General features: G+C 38.3%; 1 protein-coding gene across 4 annotated transcripts in view; it reads right to left on the reverse strand.

The window, feature by feature from the left end:
• The window catches only part of LOC148351565 (cytospin-A), a 31,054-nt gene that overhangs the window by 2,552 nt on the left and 5,661 nt on the right, over positions 1-22,841 (reverse strand). For 2 of the 4 annotated variants that reach the window (XM_088354766.1, XM_088354765.1), the window contains exons 3-12: positions 18,790-19,368; positions 18,585-18,637; positions 7,912-8,399; positions 3,466-3,562; positions 3,333-3,405; positions 3,049-3,109; positions 2,834-2,930; positions 2,382-2,498; positions 2,193-2,252; positions 1,941-2,035 (exon numbers count right to left, since the gene is read on the reverse strand). In XM_088354766.1, coding sequence (XP_088210892.1) covers positions 1,946-2,035; positions 2,193-2,252; positions 2,382-2,498; positions 2,834-2,930; positions 3,049-3,109; positions 3,333-3,405; positions 3,466-3,562; positions 7,912-8,399; positions 18,585-18,637; positions 18,790-19,368 — 1,715 coding nt within the window. In that variant the 3' untranslated portion in view covers positions 1,941-1,945. Of the gene's footprint in view, positions 1-875; positions 2,036-2,192; positions 2,253-2,381; positions 2,499-2,833; positions 2,931-3,048; positions 3,110-3,332; positions 3,406-3,465; positions 3,563-7,911; positions 8,400-18,584; positions 18,638-18,789; positions 19,369-22,841 lie in introns of those variants that run through there. The other 2 variants (XM_088354764.1, XM_088354763.1) reach the window with 2 other exon arrangements.

The following is a 22,841-nucleotide window of genomic DNA, read 5'->3' on the forward strand; positions in this document are numbered from 1 at the left end:
AAACCAGGTCAAGTAGCCAGGGGATGCAAATCTCGGCAGGGATGCGTTTCTCGGCACAACACCGGCTCGGCAGCTTTTATACCCGTGGTCCACACGAGAAAATGACGCGGCGTCTGTTTTACGGGCATACCACCGATGAACAGCGGGTTGGCCAATTTTGCACATTTTCCATCGCGGGCAACCACGGGCAAAAAAAAAACCCCGCAAAATTTTACCCGCGATACAGACGCAAACGGCTGTGTGACCGGGCCCTTAGTTCTTAACAATAGGTATCAAGTAAAAAAAATTTTTTCGGTTTTGGAAAATGTGTCAGAAATCTCTTGAATGGCTAACACTTTTTGTCTTTATTATTTTTGAACAATCTAAAAACAGAATAAAAAAACATTAATCGAATGATAATATAGTAATTTATAAAAATGCATGAAACAGTCTGTCGGGAAAAATAGCAATTGATATTAATTCTTTCTTGTTTTTGTTTCCCCCATATTATAAACACAAATGTATATTTAAGGAATAATACAACTGTAAAGCGCACACAAAAGTATTAGATTTTCTACAGAAGTAGCGTGACCTATAGTGCAGTGTGCTCTCTGTGTGTGTGTGTAGTTGTTGAAAGACAAACGTAGTAGAGGACACCATGGGAATGTTAAAGGGGAAAGAGTGGGCATTTATTGTAAGTGGAAGAACAACTATGTGCGATATGCAGCACATATTGGTTTATTTCAGACACCCTGATTGAATCATGCCTCTATGTGTGCCTATTTCAAGCCCCGTGCACGGCTGGCATGCTGTCTTCTCTTAGCATGCATTATTCCTCATGGTCATCAGCCTTTTTTGTAAATTAAACATTTGCAAAATACTCCATGGAGACGATGTTACCATCTTGAACAGTCTTTTAATCAAAAACATGTGATCAACAAAACTTGAAACATCTCTGAAAATGGCGTCTGGTGTGCGGGGGACAGATGACCGCCTCTGTCATCTGACTATGACTCTAATCACCAAAGGCATCTCGTTAATGGCGCCTCATCGCTGATGTGAAAAAACAAGTAAAGCAAATGAACCCTGAGTTTGCTATCAGTTCCAGCTGATTGTAGATTTTTGGGCTAACGTGTCTGATGGCACTGATGTTCAAACTTTCACAAAAGCCGAGGAGCCGCATGGCAAAAAAAAAAATCATTCTAAAAGTAAAGTAATTGACTTTTGCCTGTTTGATGGACATTTTAGAAACGCAAGATTAGGACTTCAATTAAATTGACTGACAACGACATCCATTGTTTTGTTTCCACTCTGTTTCTTTTGCTTGTCTTATCCATGTGTTTTATCATACCTATGCCTGTTGATGATCAGAAAATGTTAGTATTTTGTCAATGATACTTAATCAAATCAAAAACAATCTCAGTGTTGCTCCCGCTCTATCTTTATCTTTATCCCACTTGCCTGCTTGTGTGTGTGTGTTGCTGTTGAGAAGCAAACGTAGTATTACTATTGCTCAATTTTTAAATAGATGGGCATGGTAGAGGACACCCAGATAACATTAAAGGGTGATGTGGATCGTATATATGACACACGTCCTATTAACAGGTGTGTCTTATGTGTGTTAAATACTGCAAAGGTGCACATAACTGAGACTTGGCCTTTTAGTATGATGCACCTTATGGTCATGAAAATACAGTAATTTGTTTTCCAGTGTATAAGAAGGCATGAAAAAGAACATTACGTTTGCACAAGGCAAACACAATATTACATCACACTGCACATTTTCAGAAAACCTCTTGCCTGTATCATGCCTTTTTTTTAATCTTGACTGAGGTTAAACGATTTAAGGTTGTTAGTAAAAAAGAGAAAAAAAAACAGTCACAAAGCCAGCGTCTACAGCTGTTACAGTTAACCTGCTCTTGGGATACAACTCAAACTATGATAACAATGATAATGTATACCTGCGTCACATCTCAAAGTGGCGATACATGTTCTCCACATAGCTCAGGACCCGTTGCCAGTCTGGACCTTCGGCACGCAGCATGTCCTCAACGGTCTGTTAAACAGATCATTGAGCAGGTCATCAGTCTTGAAGCGGGTGAGTGTTTGTCATACAGAAGTGGCAACTGCTTTAAGCCCAAATTTGGACAAAGTCAGGCGTCAGGCTTCACCTGGTGGGAAGCTCATTGCCTATTCTGGTTTGAGTGTCTTACCAAAGATGGAGCAATTCCAACCGTTTCGCCTGTTTTGAAAGCTAGGCTGAGGTTCTCCCTCTGAAAAAAAAAGAAAAAAAAAAGTGATGAGTACATTAAATGACCTTTTTTCCAAACTATAAGGCACACATAAACACCCCAAATTTGAAAGTACGCTATATAATCCGATGTTATGGTATTAAAGTTTACCTTGTTGTCTGGACTAAGTCTGCTGTAAGCAATATGTGAAGGAAGGTAGCTGTGGTAAACAGCACAAAATGCGAGGCCATCAACCCAGCAGCTGCTAAAATTGGTAATTTCAATATTCTGTTAAAAGAAAAAAAAAGTAACACACCAGTTAACATACACGATATTGTAAAATGGCATTCAAAAACCCCATGACCTTTAATATGTTGATAAAAACGCACACGTATCAACATATTAATCATAGGTGTTCATCATATAACTAAAGGCATTTACATATGCATTCCAGTGATTGGCATGGGCATCCTCATTGGGAGGGATTGCATATAGTGGTTGTACCACTGCAGATTTTGACTTAAGTTTAAATACCCTTTTATTCATCGTCATAGCGAATTTTAGGGGATGGGGGCAAAACATTTTCATTTCACGCAATAAAAAAGGCAAGAATACTAGTTTACTTTGTAGCCTTGGGTTTGGCTCTGACACCAGCGTAAAAGTGAATTCCTCTTGGAGCCTCCATGGCGACGCAGGAGCAGGTTGAAACCATCCTGAGATCTTAACAACACAAATGTTTAGAGTTTTTATGTCATTCCCTGTATGCCGAAAATTGCACTTTTGAATGCTTCTGCTTCCATCATAACACAAATGAGCATCGGCTAGTAGTTAAATTCACCTGATTTGTGGTACGTCCGAGAGAGTTGAATTTAACTTGTTAAGCATTTCTTCGCGTTTACCTACAATGAAATATAACTTAATTGAGTGAAAACAAAGAAAGGATTAGTACCGAAACCAGGTTATCCGTAAATGTGCCTATACTAACTTTTTTTAAGGTATCATACATGTGATAGTAGCCAATACTAGTATCGGTAAACACTTGTATTGGCTATCTCCTAGTAGTCATTTAACTCATTCATTGAGACTAACTATTCTTTAAAATAAATAAATACACACACACACCAGTATCAGTGTTTGACCTGCTCTCTTGTTGGTCCAAACTTCTTTGTCCTTTAAGTCGCAACAGATGCACATTCTGAAAAAAAGAAACATGGATGGTAATACTTTCCACAACTCTAAAAGGAAGTCATCTCACTTTGTTTGCTGATTCAGGTGTAGTGGAAACCATCGGCGGGGAAGTTCCGTTCTCTGACGCAATTGGGTCAGAATATGCTGGGAATCTGGACAGGCTTCTGTGGTCATATAACACATTAGAGGAAATGTTTGAATTACATGGTGCTCAGTGGACTCAGGTTTACGTTTTTTGATGCTGGAACAGTATAAACTCCAACGACAAAAACAAACAGCAACAACTGAAGGTTCTAAAGCAGGGGTCAGGGACCTATAGCTCGCGAGCAATATCTGGCTTTTTTTCATAAGTACATATGGCTTGGAGATAAAACAGAGCTTGCACAAATATGTGAGGTGTTGATACATACAAACCCTATTGATGCACGGGTGAAGCCAAGACAAGACTGACTCAGGTAAGGCTTGGATCCAGTATGAATATAACACAATTTTGACTGTGGTTTACAGTCAAGGCGTCACACCAGAAGACTGTATATCTCTAAATAATACTTTATATGGAAGCTATTTAAACAATCTATATCAATTTTTGAGACACGGTATGATGAAAAGCCACACGATATTTAAACACCCAGAAGCTCTAGCAAAGCACTGAGAGCAAATTTAAGTAACTGTAGGAGGAAGATAAATTTCATGTGATACATTTATATTGATATGGGACACAAGCTCTGGCATTATTCTTATTTTAAATATTTTATCAAATCACCAAACATCACACAGTAAAATAAAATGTGCTTAAGAATTATATTTTGTCTGGAGTGCAAATTTGGCAATTTTGTTGAGCTTTTTCTTGAAATATATGGTGTAAAATCAAAACATAGATAAAAAAATAAATAAATAAAAATTAAGATATTTTCTTTTTTATGGCTCTTTGGGTCAAAAAGGTTCCTGACCCCTGTTGTTAAGTATCATATTTTAAGTACATTGTATTTCAAGCACTTCTAAGCGCACTGGATTATAAGGCGCATCCCCCAAAAGTAGTAGATTATCATATTTTTCACACATAAGGCACATAATGTTGCGACTACAGTAAGAGGTACCGTGTTTACCGGTATTTGTGTATAAACATTTGGCTCTTTGTACACTTATGTATATATTAGTGCAATGATTGCTCAGTTGACAAGTGTCACTGACCAAAATCGCATAACATTGAAAAAAACGATAATTGTAACAAGGATGAAGTGGTGAGAGCTCTGACATTTACCATTAGACCACCGGTGATACAGATGATAAAAGAAAAGGTATTGGATTTTATCTCAATATCACACAATTTTTACCCACGGTCCTAGAAACACTGATTTGCAGTGCGATTTGTCTGCAATTTGATCTCTACTTCATCACCTGTGCGTTGATAACATTGCTTATTTGAATATATACGTATAGAAAAGAGCTTGTATTGTATTTTATTAAAATACTTCTGCTTTCTCCATTCTCGAACATTTATTGGTGAAGAAGTGGAGAGAAAGTTTAACTTATCAAAATGCTGAACAAAATGCAAATCAGTGTTTCTAGCACCGTTGCATACAATGTTTGGTGAAAATAACACACCCTTATTATTACAGTATGCATATCCAATTTTATCCACCATATCCTACGATATATAAGGCGCACTGAGTTATAAGGTGCACTTTCAAATTTATGGCCAATTTGTGGTTTTTAAGTGGTCCTTAGGGCAGCACGGTGGATGAGTGGTTAGTGCGTCAGCAGCAAAGTTCTGAGGTCATGAGATTGAACCTTCCTGTGTGGAGTTTGCATGTTCTCCCCGTGCTTGCGTGGGTTCACTCCGGGCACTCTGGTTTCCTCTCACGTTCCAAAAACATGCATGTCAGGTTAGCCAGTCCAAATTGTGAATGAGCGAGTGTGTTGTCTGTCAACATGTGCCCTGCGACTGGCTGGCAACCAGTTCTGGGTGTCCCCTGCCCACTGCCCAAAGATGGCTGGGATGGGCTCCAGCACACCTGCGACCCTACTGAGGATAAGTGGCGCATATAATGGATGGATGGATGGAAGTGGTCCTTAAGCTTCTATTTGGGTTGATAATGGGGAGTGGAAAGAAGTTGAAAAATAACAAAAAGAGGGAAAGCATTTATGTGATTCTAATTAATGGGCAGGAACTCTGGAATTAAGGTTCACCCGTAAGTCACAATCCCATTTAAAGAACTGTAAGTTGTTTTTCAGGCTGAGCAGGAGTTTTCTTTATTTGGATCAAGGTATGTCATCTGTTTCTCAAAAATTGGAACACAGGGACCCCTCTGACTCAAATTTTTGTCATTGCTGGGTTCTTACCTCACAAAGCCAATTATCTTCCTGTTTACTATTATCACTCCACCGCAATCGGTCTTGTACAAGCCAAGATGTCGTCACAGAACAATGGACCAGAGTTGAGCATTTTTCAGTTCGGGTGTGCTTACTGCCAGCGCCTATGCAGTGAATTGATTGGTTGATTGAGCATTTTAGTGTGCTAAGTGCAGTGTGAAAGAAGCTGTTGCATTTATGATACCTTAGCCTAGTTACTAAAATAAAAAATAAAACAAATTAATGAAATCAAAGTAAAAAAGCATTTTGCCCTGGAGAGGGTTGGGAGCCACCAGGCTGCACTTGCCCAAAACACACCACAGAAAATGGTGCCCATATGGTGGTTTAGGGATCCAACCAACCAACCATAATGCATATAATAGAATCAACAATTAAAAAAACGCTAATTTGAAATCAAAATTTAATAAAAAAACAAACATGCAAATAAGGAAATAAATAAATACATAAAGATAACAAATATAGTATATAATAATGGATTTATGTTTGGAAATAGATATTAATATATAAATATAATTCCGCTATTAAAAACACTAAAACATCTCAATTGTATTTATTAATGTATTTACATTTGTTTTGTTATATTCCCAACATGCAAATGCATTTTTTCATTTCCACATTTGTCACAATTTTGATTTTTGAGAATATTACTCTTTATTGTTTATTTGACTATATTACGTTTACTTATTTATGCAATTTTAAAAATATATCGTTGACATGTTTTTTAACTTATATATATATATATATATATATATATATATATATATATATATATATATATATATATATATATATTTTTTTTTTTTTTAATAAATGTTATTTATTCAGTTAAGCATTCTGATCATCTAGGCTAAACTAATAGTAAAATCCCACCTAACGTATCTATCTGTACTTTTGACACCCAGCAGATGTTCATTTTTTTCAGCAGATTCTCATTATATCTAGCAAATTTTCATATTTTCCAGCAGATGCTCATTTTTCTAATTTAAGTTCAGTAGCTAGATCAGTTGTGCTTAACCTTGTTGGAGCTACTGAATCCCACCAGGTGCGTGTAAAGTAAAATATGCCTTTTTTTTATATTCAAGACATAGAGTTTTTCTATTGGTGCCTAATCTTAATCATGTAGAACAAAACCACCATAGCCGTGAACTCACAATAAATTATCGAACTGCAACCAGTGTGCTTTCTGCTGTTGCTTCTGAGCCAACAGTTCAGGTATGCCTGGATTCACCTTGGCAAGTGCTACTTTCACGTCGTTTTCAAAGCAAGGGCTGTTACTTTTCAATGTTTTTATGTTCAGCATCCGCAAAAAGGTTGCTTGCGAAGATGTGTTGTGACAAATGGTCTAGAAAATTCCAAGATATGCTTTTTAACCTGGTTTGGCTGAATTTCAATGATTTTGTCAAGGTATTTATCATTGACTTCTGCTGCCTCGTTATCAAATGGAGTGGCTGTGTCACCCATTTTGGATAAGAGGCTCGTGCAGTGAAGTATCCGTCAAAAGACTTTGCAGGCTTATGCAAGTGAATGGCAGTAGCTGGTTTCAGTTAAATGAGTACAAAAATCTCACTAATTCCAGACACATTTTTGATCTTACTCAAACTGTTGTCAAGGGGAAATTTTGCAAAGTTATATCAAAAATATTCGTCCGACCACTTTTGCGGCAGAGCCCCTGCCGGACTTCTGAGATTGACTCAATGAACCCCTATGCTTCATTCAAACCTAGGATTAAGAACCACTTAGCTAAATACTGTCTGGGCAGCAAATAGTTAATTGCAATGCATTTAATAACTCAGATGGTTCCTTGTAGTACAATCAAGGCAAATGACCATTCATCCACCCATACATTTTCAATGCTCAGTGTCCTGTTCAAAGTTGCGAATTGCTGCTGCTGATCTTAGTTAATTTTGTCGAATGCATTCTGAACTGGTCAGTGCAAGGGACAAGTAAAATATTTGGGTTCAGTGACTGAGTAATGAAAAAGTTGCTAATTGTTGTTATCAGTATTGCCATTGTAATAAGCATAGTCATAGTACATGTTAAGGCAACTGGTAGTTAACATTACATTTATAAGAAGTCAAACCATTTAAAAGTCTGAATGCAGTAAACTAAAAATGTCCTACCTTGACACTATTTTTCTCACCTTGACCTTTCAGTGGTTGCTGTCCTCCGCACATCTCCCGATCGGATCTCCTCCCTCCTTCTTTCCTCATTGGTTACGTTCCTCAGGTATCGTCTAGTAACAGTTAAAGAGTCCTCCCTGACAACACTTTTCAATCCTTCATCTGGCATCCGGTTCACCTCTGTCCCCTTTCCACAGTGGCTCTCTCCGCTGCTTTCAGTATTTTTCAGCTGTACAGTTTTTTCTTCTTCTTGGCCATTAGTTTTGTCTGGAGTCTGAGTCCGAGCGGCCAACTTCCGGCGGCATGCCTCCAGTTCCCCTCTCAAAGTGACAACCTGCAAGTCGGCCTCCTTCTGCTTGTGCAGGGCAGTGACCAGTTCCCTTTCCAAATCTTTATGTGCCGTACGGAGTGCAATCAGTTCCTCTTCAGCCTCAGCACGGAGACGGTCGGCAACTGCCACCGCCACCTGAAGGTCAGCTTGGAATTGCAGCCATTCTGTTTGCTCGCTCTGTAAGATCACACCAACGAGGGATTTTTTTAAATTTGAAAGTGCGCCTTACAAACCGCAGAATATGGCATAAAATATTGGAAATGGATGCAGTAAATGTGGATATGCGTTACCGTACAAGGTTTTATGGTTTATCTATAAAGAACGCTGGTCTAAACTGAGAAATATTGTCGTGCCCGTGAGTTTTGAAACTTTACCGCTACACAACCAGTGGTACAAATGACAAGGCTCAAGACCTTATCTCCTCAGCACACTATTCTTACTCACGATTCCAGGAAAAATGAATCAGAATTGTTTTTGTTTAACTTCGAAAATGATTGATCGCAACCAAAGGGTGATCAAATTCCAAACATCTTTTCTAAGGTTTTGAAGTTCTGAGTTTAAATAAAGATGTGAACCCGTGGAGGGGTAGTATTTTCTCCCTTTACTTATGTTGCGTGTAAGAAAACTCGGGGAAAAGTCTGAAAATTCCATTTTTAATTGAAAGGTCTATTTTAAGATAATGGACCTAAACTGATTCAGATGTCACTAGGCAATTGTGACAATGTGATACAAACCACACTATAAAAAATATATTCTTCCCCAATTAGCTGAAAATTATCAAAATTAAAGTATAACAGATTATCTTGTCTCAAGACGTATTTAAATTGTTCCTCAAGCAAAATGAGAAAATAATAATTTCTAAAATTTGCAAAATTATCTGATGAAGCTGATGGTAAATGACCTCTAACAAGAGTAGTAAAACATTACTTAAAATTAAAATTACAGTGTAACCTCGGTTTTCGAACGCCTCTCAGTTCGAACAAATCGGTTCTCGACCAAAAATTTCGAGAAATTCTTGCTTCGCTTTTCGTTCAAAAAAAAACGAAGTTCGAACGCTGGTACGCTAGGGTGCGATGCTGAGCGGCGTATGGGTGTAGATTGCCCCCACCCCTCGTGAAGAACTGTTATGACGTGCGCGCGCACTTCTTTTTGCTTTTGCTTTAGATGTCGGTGAAGGGAGTGTTTTAGCCCCTAATTATGCCTCCGAAGAAGGTCGGTGCAAGCAGCAAAGTTGCTACAGGTGAAAAAAGAAGGGTAGTGCGTACAACTATTGCATTTAAGAAAGAAATAATAGCGAAATATGAAAAAGGTGTGCGAGTTTCCCTTCTTTCGAGGGAATATAGCATGGCTTCTGCAGACCTTCACAAAGGTAAGAAATCCTATTCATTATTCTTTTCTTTATCCTTTAACCGCTCACCACTTTTTGTGGAGACCCGGGTGCTAATTGACGTGTAAACGACCTGATTTTTTTTAGTTGTACACGTTCATGTTTGCGTAATCTTTCGTACGGAAGATTTCGCTAACGCGAACGTACGATTAGCCTGGGTTAGCTTCATGTTTACGTTCATTGTAAGCATTCAGGGTGTTGGAACGGATTAAAACGATTTTACATTACTTTTAATGGGAAAAACGATTTTCGGTGATCGAACGAATCGGTTTTCGAACAGGGTTCTGGAGCGGATTATGGTCGAGAACCGAGGTTCCACTGTATACTAATTCTAAGTATACTTGGTTGATTCGTTGGATCCCTTAACCACTAGGGCAATAGGGGGCAAGTACATGCTGGTGGCGCCCATCCATTTTCCAGGCCAACATACGTACTTATATTTAATCTCAAAACTAAAATACATTTTATTTTGTTTCTGTAATATAATAAAATAACTAATTCTGAAATACATAAACAAATATAATTCAATTGTTGACTGGTAGCAAATTTGCTTATTTTGCGGGCGAAAAATTTGACAGTTTTCGACAATTTTGGGTAGACATTCACTTACATTAGCCGAAAAAAATATTTCTTAAAATATGAAGAACTACACTTATACCTAAACTAGGTAGAATTGTCTGCCAACATACGTTTTTTGAGCAATTAATTACTCGTTTATTTGTTCTTTTCAATCGTGTTGCAACAAACATCACATTTTAAAATGAACAAATCAACTAAGAAACTAAGAAAAAAGAGATGACAGGTTGAAGCAAAAACATTCTTATTTACCTTAAATTAAAGTGTTAAAGCAACTATAATGTGTTAACTAACTATGTAGGCACACAATTGTTTCAGTATGTTTTTACAAACATATTTAAAAAATGTCTCGTTTAAATTTCATACCCAATGTTGGGAAACTACACAGAAAGTCAAGAATCAACCACTTGTGTTATTGTTTTGACTAATATTTGGATGTGGTTAGGAGGAAGCCTTGTGAGTTCAGTGATAAATTGTGGCGAGCCCTGGCAAGCAAATATGGGGGCGTATCTTTCCAACAGATAAAAAACTATGCACATAAAACCCACGATTATAACGAAGGCTAATAACACTGGACATGTGTTTTTAATAAATCTAGGGGTTTTCCCTGGGTTGAGGTGTTCACGTTTGATAACAATTATACAGAAACAGTTCTGATATGATTACGTGGTAAAACGTTGAGAGCTATCCCTAGGTGTTCGCCTACAAATACTTTTTTTTCATATCATGATAACACTGCAGCCCTAATACAAACACAGAGCCAAAAAGAAAAATAAATGAAGTGAGGTACATATTTAATCGAAGCAAGAGATGGACTGAGAGGTAATATCACCCCGTAGGTTCTGAAGTTCGGTGAAGGAGCAGAGGTGAGAAAGGTGAGAAGTTAGATGAACAGGGGATGGAGAAGAGATGCGGAGGAGGAAGTAATAACTGGGCCAAGTTGACGCTCCCCGGTCTGACCAGTGACTCAAGACCACAGCTGGACCCCATTATACTGTACAACACATCACACATTTTTCCCCTCCTACACACACACACACACACACACACACACACACACACACACACACACACACACACACATTTTCTATTCGTTAGCCTCCCCACCGAACTGCATTAACTGCTTATCTGACTGATTGGTTTTGTGCTATTTGGCACCCTACCTAGGTAGGGTAACTAAACATATCAGACATATTGTGACCCAGTTATTTATCAAATATACATAGAATACCGTTCAAAGGTTTGGGGTTGCTTGGGAATGTCCTCATTTTTGAAATAAGGATAATATGAAAATAATCAGAAATACACCCCACATATTGCAAAAAAGACTATTTTAGCTGCAAACGTCTGGGTTTTGATGCAATATCTAGGTGTACAGAGGCCCATTTCCAGCAAGTAGCACTCCAAAATTCTAATAGTACAGTGTGTTTACTAATTGTGACAGAAGCCTATTGGATGACTACAAAACCACTGTGCAATAATGTCAGCAAAACTGAAAACAGTTACACTAGGTGGAGAAGCTGTAAAACTGAGCTAGTCGGGTATGTGGAGAATCACATTTGTGGGTGTGATTAAACTTTTAGAAAAGCCAGAAAAAGATGACGTTTGAGTGAATCTCGACAGTCTATTCTTGTTTTAAGAAATGAAGGCCAGTATCTGCGAGAAATTGCAAGGAAACTGAGGATTTCCTATAGAAACGTGTACTACTCCGTTCAAAGAACTGCACAGAGTAGAAATAGAAGTGGGAGACACCGCTGCACAACCAAGTATTGGACAAATAGACGCTTTACAGGTCCTCAAATAGCAGCTTCATAAGTAGCAGCAACAAAACACCAGTGTCAACATCTACAGACAAGAGCTGACTCCTAGACACTAGCCTTGTAGGCAGAATGGCATAGAAAAAGTCAAATCTAAGACTGGCCAACAAATGGAAGAAATTAATACGGACAAAAAAAAACACAGTCGTTTGATAAACATGTGACTTTTTCATGGAAAACAAAAAATTGTTTGAGTGACCCAAACTTTTGAATATTAGTGTATAGAAAAGAGGTTTTAAAGCTTTTGACTTCATGTACCGGTAGTTATCTGAGCATGAGCACATCAATTGAAGCAAGTCTGTTTAAGGAAACAGGAAGGGGCGCTCCTCTGATAAGGGTGTGGATTGTCAGGACTCACACAAACATTCCCTGAAGAGCTGAACTGTGACCCACAGCAACACCAGATGTGGTTTACTCAGAAGTGCACATGTTCACAGCTAGTTCGGCATGGGAGTTTCTGGTGCTTTCCAGAAAAAGTTTTTGTTCAATCCATCTGAACCGAGTCTTTTTCTCCACCCAGCCTCTCATTTTTGACACATACTTGGAGAAACATCTTAACAGTGGAATATCTTCTCACTCTGAGTTGCGAAACTTAGAAATGATCAAAAATCATCAAAGCCCTTCCTTGCACCTGAAACTAACCTTGAAAACACATGGACATCAAAGTGGAAGGAGCCCAAATTGATGCAGTGTAGCCCACACTGCATAATTCAGCGCAATGTTCATACTCAACATTACTCCTGACTCCTTTAAGTCTAGACAACCTCAATATTTTCTCATTCCAAACAACCTTGGTAACCTCGACATAAATGTCAGTTTGAGGGAGAGAATTCCTGCAAATGCTTAACAGCAGTCACCTGGAACCAATTCCCAAGTCTTGTTTTGAAAAGTGTCCAAGAAAACAAATGATTACACAATAAAAAAAAATTCCAATTTTTGTTGGTTAAGATAATTCATTTATTAAAATGTTTCTAAGATAATACAACAAAATGAGCCAAATTATGTAAAATCTATTAGGTACTGAAAGTATTTAGACCCCTTGAAATGATATAATTGTCACCAAAATGTAAAAGGTCATCTTATTTCTCATTAATGCACACCCAGCATCCCATCTTGACAGAAAAAAGGGGTAATAAAAATGTATTTTTTTGCAAATGTATCAAAAAAAAATCACACGGTCATAAATATTCAGACTCAGTGCAGTAACATTTATATTTAACTCACATACTTTTCATTTCCTCTTTGAGATTGTTCTGTTCCTACATTGGAGTACAGCTGTGTTTAACTAAGCTGATTGGACTTGAATAGGTAAGGCACATACTCTCTATATAAGACCTTACAGCTCACTATGCATGTCTGAGCAAATTTGAATATTAAGGTTTAAAGAACTCCAAAAGGAGCGAGGAGCCAGACTTGTAGTAAGGCACAGGTCTGGCCAGAGTTGCAAAAAAATGTCTGCAGCATTTGTGGCTCCTAAGAGTACAGAGACCTCCATAATCCTCAAATGGAAGAAGTTTAGTACATCCAAAACTTTCCTAGACCTGGTTGTCCAGCCAGATTGAGCAATCATGGAAGAAAAGCCTTGGTGAGAAATGTGAAGAAGAAACCAAAGACCGTTGTGGCTGAGGTCCAGATAATGTATGCAGTAGGGAGATGTGAGAAAGTTCCATCAAGTTAACTATCTCTGCAGGAGAAGCCTGTCAACTGTGCAAGATACATGAAGGGTATGCCAAAAAACAACATGGAGGACTCTCAGACTATGAGAGATAGATAAGATAATCGCATCATGTAGTGGGGGTAGTTTCCAGCTGCAGGGGCAGGCAGTGGGTGTAGTTGCAATTCCAAGAAAGGTGAAGGTGGCCAGGTACAAAGACATCCTGGAGGAAAAGCTCCTCTAAAGTGTTAAGGACTTTACAACAGGACAACGACCCTAAGCACATAACTGAAAATAAAAAAGAGTGGCTTCAGAACAACTTTGTGACTTTATTAAAATGGCCCAAACAGAGACCTGACCTGTACCCGATTGGGCATCTCGGGCAAGACCTAAAATGGCTGTATAACAGAATTCAACATCCAATCATACAAAACCGAGGAATCCCAAAATCCAGGTGTGAATAATATATTTCTCAAGAAGACCCTTGGCTCTACTCATTACTGGGTATAGGATTAGAATATTTATGACTGTGTGTTACAGCAGATTTTCTTTTTAAATGAGGTCTCAAAAAATGTCGCAATTTCTTCTTTTTCCTGGCAAGATGGGTTGCTGAGGTTAATCAGAAATAAAATCATTTTTAAGGGGAAATGGCTGCAATGAGAAAGAGAGTATATATATATATATATATATATATATATATATATATATATATATATATATATATATATATATATATATATAAAATAATAAATACTTTCTTTACCCACTGTAGCAGAGGTAAATCATGATTACTTTGCGTTTGTTGAGTAAATGTTTCCTATTTCACTTAATAAATTTCCCCAAATAATTATTATACTTCTGAAAAATGTCAAAAAGTAATTATTAAACTCCTGAGAACAGTTTTGGAATAATTCTTAAAACACAAAATTTCTCAAAATAGTTTTTGAAAAGATTCTTAAAATAAATTAAATAGATGTTCTCATTTCAATAGTTTTTGTTCACTAAAAATGTTAAAATATTTCAAAATTACCCAACATAGTTCTTAAATAATAAGTAATAAAATAACAATGTTATATCAATAAAAAAACAACAGTTATATTTTTCACTAAATTATTACATGCATTCAAAATCCAAAAGGTATTTTTCTTCACATTTTCATGCAGTATTGCTGAAACTTTCCCAGATATTTTATAATATTTAAAATCAGCTAATAAACTTAACAAATAAAATGTATGGTTACAACAATAAAGCTGGACGAAAATGATGTTCCCTTTCCTAAAATACCTTTTATGAAGACCACTGACTGGCATACTGTGATGTGCCGGAAAGCAACATAATAACACAATGCTAAAGCCTATCGCAGCTGAACAGTTGAGCTCTCGCTATTTGCATTTGCAAATACAAGTTTTCCATTTATGCTCCACCAGAGGCTCCAACCAAGATTGAATTGTACACTTCACAAGTGGTAAGCACGCCAGAGATCATATAAAACTCAATAAAAAGGGAATTTTATATCAAGCGCAAAAATGAAGATGAACAACAGATGAAGGAAGAATAGGGTAAGTCTGAAGAAATGCCTGCAAAAAAAAGATGGCACCTTTTCGAGCTCCGGTGCGATGTAAACTAAGCGGTCAACTCTCTAATAGAACAGTAGAAGAGAGGCATAACAGTGGGAAAAGTCATCTCAAATTTGAAATCATCCAAACTTTGGTAAGTCCCGCTGTGTGCATTCATGCTTTTGCTGTGCCTCACGTGTGCAACAGACACAAAAACAAATGGCCAGTGTGATCAAGCGCATCAGCCCTCACTCCCTCCCTACACGTACTACATCCAACAAAACAAAACCAGTTTTGTTTCCTGGATGGCTGATCGTGAACCTCCACCTACGCGCTCCTACTCCCCTCTTCCTTCCACCAACTCCCCACAAAAAAAGAAGAAAAAAAATAGGGAGGTGGGGGGTTCGGGGGTTCGTTATGCTTCCAGGACAGCAGAGCAGACAGAGTGGGTTCATAAAGTCAGGCTTTGCAAGTTCTATTGGCCCAGCCAGGGCCCGTGTAAACACAGTGCTGGATTGCTTCAACTTTTAATACGCAGCTACCTCTCACTGCTTTTTTTTCTTATTTCCCCGTGGTCTGTGCTGGCCCATGCAGAGATTAGATTTGCAAGCCTCTTTTAGGGTGTGGGAAAGTACAAAATACCTAAAGGAGACGTGAAACGTAATGGAGATTTCCAAGAAGAAAAATAAGCGTGTGTGATGAAATTTGAAAGGTCAATTGAAGAACTGAATTACCGTAAATCCGTGAATATAAGCCACAACTTTTGTCATAAGCTCTTAACCCTCCAGCCTATGGAATCATGCGGCTAATTTATGCATTTTTTCTAAGTTGGAATAGATGTGTCAAGGGAAATGCAAGTTAGCATGAGGTCTGTTAATGGAAAAGGTGTCAACAAAAATTGGAGGCTAACTACCATATTGGGAGTCATTTTACCCATCTGTTTATCTGTAAACACAAAAAATGTGGCAAAAAGAACGTATTAAAAGAAGCAACGTCCAACTAAGCAGAAAAGTTTTAGGCGTGCGTTTTGAAGTAAATATTTACAAGGTTGGATGCTATGGATTGTCCTTAATGTAACGAGGCAGTTTCGGGGATATTTAAAGAAGTTGAATGGCTCCCTGTCACTATTTAAACGCTCGTCTTTCTGTCACCTGTTGTTAGTCTGTCTGCGAACCTCAGTTTACGCTAGGCAAGCTTTGCGATGCTGACTCACTCCTGTTTTGTCTCCTGTCTGTTTCCCGGCTTCGACCCATTTTCTGATATCGACCACGTGTTTTGCTCCCCAGTCCCTGCTACTGACCTGGTTTTTCGCTCCAGACACCGCCATCGCTCGCCACGGAAATACCACTTCCGCGTTCAGAGCAACCTGCTCCCCGCAACCAGCGATCACCAGATAGTGTGCGCAATCCTTTGCCTTCTTCACAGTAAAACTGAGAGAAACGTACGGTGGTTCCTGTCTCTGTTCTGGTCCTGACAAATATACCCTTTTGCTGTAATTCTGGTCGTTTCAAAACCAATTTGATCTAATCTATTTAAAAAAAGGATAACATGTCGCATGCAACCTCTGATTCCAAATAGTGGAGTAGAATATGGAATGAATTCTAGTAGGTATGCAAATTAACAAGTAATAGAGGGCCCCAAATCTAATTTCGCTTAGGGCCCCATGAAGACTTGGGCCGGTCCTGACTACAGGATAAACATCTAATAAAGACAAGGGAAACGTAAGATAGGGAAGATTGTTGAGATACATAAGCAAAGGTAGTGCCTAGGTATTTTTTGTTTTACAAATTCACATGTTTAAAGAGTATTTAACAATCCTTAATGTTTTGGGGTGAAACTCTAACTGCGTGAGTTAAGAAATATGTCATACATAGCATAGCAATTGCAGATGAGAAAGCCAATGAGGGAGGACTCTTATTGAGTCATATTTCATCTGTTGTAACCTGCGGGAAACTTCAAACCCCAAGCTGCTGTCCTAAGGGAGGGGCAAGAATTGGAAACAGGAAATATCCCCAGATGACAATATCTTCAGAGAAGCGGGAAACATTTAGGCAAACAAAGGACTGCTGGTGGAAATGCTTTCCTAATGTGATGAAATTATAGTAATCATGACAAAAGTTTTTTTGCGTTGGGTTCTTCTCAACCATTGCAGCACATCTGTGTTGACTTATCTACGTGTAAATGCATATCTTGTGAGACATTGAGTATTTCATATTTTCCCCTCAGGGTCTTCAAAAGAAAAAATGGAAGACCACTGTTACCAGACTTCTAGCCTCGGGATAGTAAGAGGGGGCATTTCCACAACCTATATTGTGATAGCATAACAGGGCGTGTTTTAATGTTATCTCTAGCATAAATCATCACAAAAAAACTGAGCACTTTAGCTTGTTTATGGGCCAAATCCACTATTTAAAAAGACAGTGAAATCTTTCCAGCCTGGAATACATAATCAGAGTTTTCAAAGTATGAAGTACTCGACCTAGGATTTCCGGAGGCCTATGCCTTGTCTGCCATTTTGTCCCTTGCACCAGTGTTTCATCTACTAGCATTTTTAGCCCTATGCACGTTCAATGACAGAATGAAAACATTGCAACAATATGTATCAGTCTTTTTTTGGATGTACATGTTACATAAAAGAAATGCAACTTGAACTGCTTTGCAACTTATACATATATTTTTTAACTAATAATGCACTTTTGGCCAAGTGCCATTCAGGAGCAATCTATACGCTTGAAAATATAGTATGCTCTTTATTTGTTATTTTATATGTACATCCATTAGGTGTAATTGTTGTTGACACAAACTGTTTTTGAACAAATTATTTCATGCTTGGAAACTGGAAAGACAAATTAATTATCGAAAAAAAGCAAAACCCTTAGTAAATCTTTTAGTAAATATAAAAAAACATTTTCCATTTAGACTACATAGAAAATTTAGAAAATAAGAATATTGCGATAATGACATTTATTTTCTGTAATACAATTTTTAAAATGTCATAAATCCTGGATTAGTTACAAATTAATTGAGGTACCGCAAGCCATTAAAAAAAAATTTGTTTTATGATATTTTATAATTTTGAGACATTTGAGTTTTTGACATAATCAGTGATATTACAACAATGAAAGGCTCGTATTTCAGTTGAATTGTAATGGATCCAGAATGTATGAGATTTAGTTTTTTTCAACTGCATTGCAGGAAAAAATATCTTTATCACTGTATTCTAATTGTCTCAGACTGTCCTGTAAATAGGGCTGGAGATCATGAGAAACACGAGAAGGCCAAATAGTACCCGACGTCTTATGAAAAAGAAAAAAACAACAACAATGTTACGATATAGAGTACAGATTGATGGATAATCAAACGCTATCTCACCTGCATCACACTTTTCAGATTCTTCACTTCTGCCAGGAGAAGCTTCAGCATTTCTGATTGAGTAGAAATGTCAGATAATGTCACATGAATATGAAACTAAAGAAAAAGGTCAAAAGTGGTTTGGCCTTCTCAGTTCAAGAAAAATAATGAGCTTGTGGTGGAACAAGCGATTGTAATCGCTAAACAAATGCTTTGCAGGTCTCACCTATGACGCCTGTGGCTGTGGGGCCTTCTTGAGGTGTTACAGAGGTGTCTAATGTTTTCTGACACTCATCCAGTACTCGCTCAAGTTCCTTGGAGTGGACATCTCCAGACTCAGGACCCGACAACAAAACCGGACTCAAGCTGCAGTCCCTTTCCCTCTGCTTTAGCCCAGAAGAGCTACTTGAAGTTGATGGGCCATTTGTGGGGCTGACAGCGAAACACTTGCTCTGTTCAACCACAGTTTGCGGCGTGGAAGAAGCTCCCCCAATTCTGCTCAAGGTTGCGTTCCCATTCACTAGTGATGCAGTTCCCGGCTGGTCAGACACTGGACTAACTTCTGTAATGGATGCAGAAGTGTTTGAGTCTAGCCGTGGCGGAGGAGGTCGCCATTCAGGTGGAGGGATGGTTGAATTTGGCTGTGATCGCTTAACGCTCGATGATGCATGAATCAAGGATGGAGGTGAAGATGAATTTGCATTGGGAGATTTAGGCGATGTCGTGGGGAGCACCTGGGATGCAAATTTTAGGTTGTCATTTAGTGGTGATGTGGGAGGTGTTTGGAAATTATCCAAGTGGTTTCCTGGTGGAAAGAACCATAAATTTAGTAACCTGCCAACATATTTTTACAATCAAAAAGCATACAAGCATCTGTTTGCAAAATTCTGTGGAGAAGTAGTAACAATTTCAAACCAAATAAATATGTTTGACTAAGTGGTATTATGGCTGTAGCCTTTTTATGGATGGACTCATCTTGGTCTAGGCTTTGAATCAAATCAAATTGATTACTTTTACAATTTGAAAATGCGAAAAATTGATTGCTTAATAAATAATTCCGGTGGGGTTTATTGGTCGCATGTCGAAAACCCCCCTTTCTTCAAGAAAACCTCTCTATCCATTTGGTCGCATCCCACAGCCGAGGAATAGGTAAAAGGAGAACCGTGGCTTTATTTTGCCACGTTTCCTGGCTGGGGAGACAAGACTGTAGCTTTCGGCCTTGTTGGTCGCCATTGTTCAGAGGTAGCCTGGGCTGGTGCGGCCTCCCCCCCTCCGAGCACGTGTGAAGGCAGCAGGATAGAGAAGAGGAAGTTTAGAGCTTTGAGCCTTTCTTTTATAGGTGTCGGAGACCTGGCCAAGAGAAGTTTTTATACAGCTCCATAGTCTGGTCACTTCCTGTGCATGGCCGTTCGTAATTGGTTAGGCTGGGGAAAATAGTCTCTAAAACAGTTTGAAAATTTGCTGAATGGTGAAATTGAGGGCAGCAAATCAAGAGTTGAAATTGGTGCAGATTGTTAGGAGCTGTCGTTCATTATTTGCAGAATATTGGACGGTAACGTTAACAAAACTTGTTAGTAATAGTTCCTAAAAAAATCTTTAAAGGAATATATAACATGATGAGGAAAAAATATTCATTGTTTGTCCATTATTTAAATTGCAGCCAAATGGTTTATTAAGGTATTGTTTTCTAAATCTCTAAACTGTTAAAGAGATAATGTTAGCAGGCCACATCAAATAATATGGTAGGTCAGATTTTGTGTCTGGGCCGTGAGTTTGACACCTGTACATTAATGGAAAAATATTGTTTCATTTCTTCAAATTGTTGGAGTTGATATTTTTTTACTAATGTATAAACAATTGTTTAAATAGCATTTATGTCATAAATTTAGATATTACATGTTGTATTTATGTGTTCATGTATTTATATGGCATATATTTGTATGTATTTATTTCATGAATACTGATTCTTTATTTTTCCATATAGCAGGATTCCATTTGAGAAGGCCCATCAAAAAAAACTCTGCTTTTAAACAAGGTACTGTCGTTTGAAAACAAGTTCAACTGAGTGAATTAAAAAATGACAATGACTAAGTGAGCGCCTGCATCATTGGGTAATGATGTCATGGCAGAATGATAGGACAAAAACATATCAAAGGTGACTCCTCTGGAATGTTGTCACCGAAAACAGCATTTAGTGAGCTGACCTTGCCAACTGGGATTCTTGAACAGCGAGATTTTGTGCTAACAATGCTGTGGTAACGTTAACTTACCGCAAGATTGTGGGACAGACAGACAAGACAAACATACAGACAGACAGACAGACGTCAGAATAGTTTTGAAAACTGTTGATGCCCCACAGTTTCATTGAACACCATCTTTCCTTGAGAAAAATGAAGGATTCCTTTTATAAATGACGTGAACACTACCTCATCGCCAAAGAATGGGAGGATTGTTTAATAACGTTCTCAAGCCCAAACCACCCCCCACCCCCCTTCTCCTTTTATATCTTCATTCCAGAACTTAATGTGCTCGTCCATCCATTCACATGGGTGGAAGTTTGACTGAATTATAGTGTGTATGAGCGTGGATGTCAGTTAGCATCAAAGGTTTCCCAAAGATTTTTTTTTGCAGAACGTGTAGTGTCCCACAATTATGAAAATATGCTCCAAAATATTCCACGGGTCGCGGGACTTGAGAAAAACAGACATTGGTTCTAGTGAGGGCGATTGTGGCTTTTCGTTTGTCTTTCACAGTTGGAATAATTTTGCCCCGATAGCTCCCCTTTGGCATCGGGGCTGCCGAGGTATTCCTGTTTGTTTGCTCCCGGTTGGCGCTTATTGGCTTCACACAGCGTGTTGTTTAGCCAGCTAGCCTAGCGATAGCGCCGGTTTTGCCATGTCCTTTGATCAATTCCTGCCAGGCTTCGTAATTGTTGCTTTGGGCATTTTTTGTTGTTGGTTACCGGTTAGCCTGGCTGTCCACTGCATGTTTTTTTTTTGGCCTTTACTGCTTCCCCTTGCAAAACAACATTTTGGCATTCTCCACAAAAACTACCAAAACTTCACTTGAAACCCTCGTAACCTTGTCGGTGGATTAACACGTGGACCAATATGGTGACTGGCTTGCGAGGAGTGCCAATGTTACTCAGATTATCTCACAGACAGGCTGTCTTCAAAATGCATTATCTTGGAAAATAATTGGAATATACCTAAAAAATATATAGGGATTTTATGCAAAAATTATGTACTATTTCTTCACATTTTCCATGTTTTAATAACTTTCTCAAGCCTCCCTATTCGCTTTTTATTTACTAATTTCAGAATATAAAGTGCTTGTCTATCCATGCATATTTGACTGAATGAATGTGTATGTGAGCGTGGATGTCAGATAGCATTAAGCCCTCATGATTAATCCGCCGACCTTGTGCTAAGCCGGGGAATTCTGCCGATTCATCACAGCTACCCTGAACGTATCACATAGGGACGCCAGGAGAATGACCGTTCACTGAGCAATACCAAGGAGGGATGCCAAGATTCCCGCCTCCGCATGCACACTCGCTTCCCCTCAGTTAACCTCACACTTCCTCGACGGCCAACATTGTATATTTTCTCCAACTTTAGCACATGTTGAATACAAAGACAGTGGCTTACAAAGTAACTGAAGATATATATGTATTGGCATAATGTAATTAGGATACAAAAAATATACCGTAAAATTCGGACTATATGCCTTAACCTTTTTTCCCAAGCTTTCGACACGGCGGCTTATGCAATGATGCGGCTAATTTATGCATTTAACAGCCCACTGAGGCGCCTGAGCAGTAAACGTAAGAGTGAGATACGTGAAATATATGTGTCGAGGAAAACGCAACTTTGATGTAACTTTGCGCTTTGTGCATGTATAAGACTAGCATGAACAGACCTTCATCATGGAAAAGGTGTCAATTGAAAGGGGAGCGGTAACTATCATATTGGGAATCATTTTTTGAATCTGTTTATCTGTAAACGGAAATAATGTGGCGAAACAAACGGATTACAAGAAGCATTGTCCAACGAAGCAGAATTTTTTTTTAGGATGAATTTTTTGCCTCTGTCGGCATTATCATGTGTTTTGGAATAAATATTTTATACGGTTGGATTCTATGGATCGTCTTTGATGTGACAAAGCCATTTTTGTTGACTTTTAAAGAAGTTAAAGACGGCAAGGGGACATATCGGTGAGTTACGCCAGCTTCATAGTTTTCGGATATCTTGTTTCAAACTTATCATGATGTTTCTC

The sequence above is a fragment of the Urocampus carinirostris genome, chromosome 15 (assembly GCF_059441175.1).
Source record: "Urocampus carinirostris isolate Australia breed hairy pipefish chromosome 15, RoL_Ucar_1.0, whole genome shotgun sequence".
Taxonomy (NCBI): Eukaryota; Metazoa; Chordata; class Actinopteri; order Syngnathiformes; family Syngnathidae; genus Urocampus; species Urocampus carinirostris.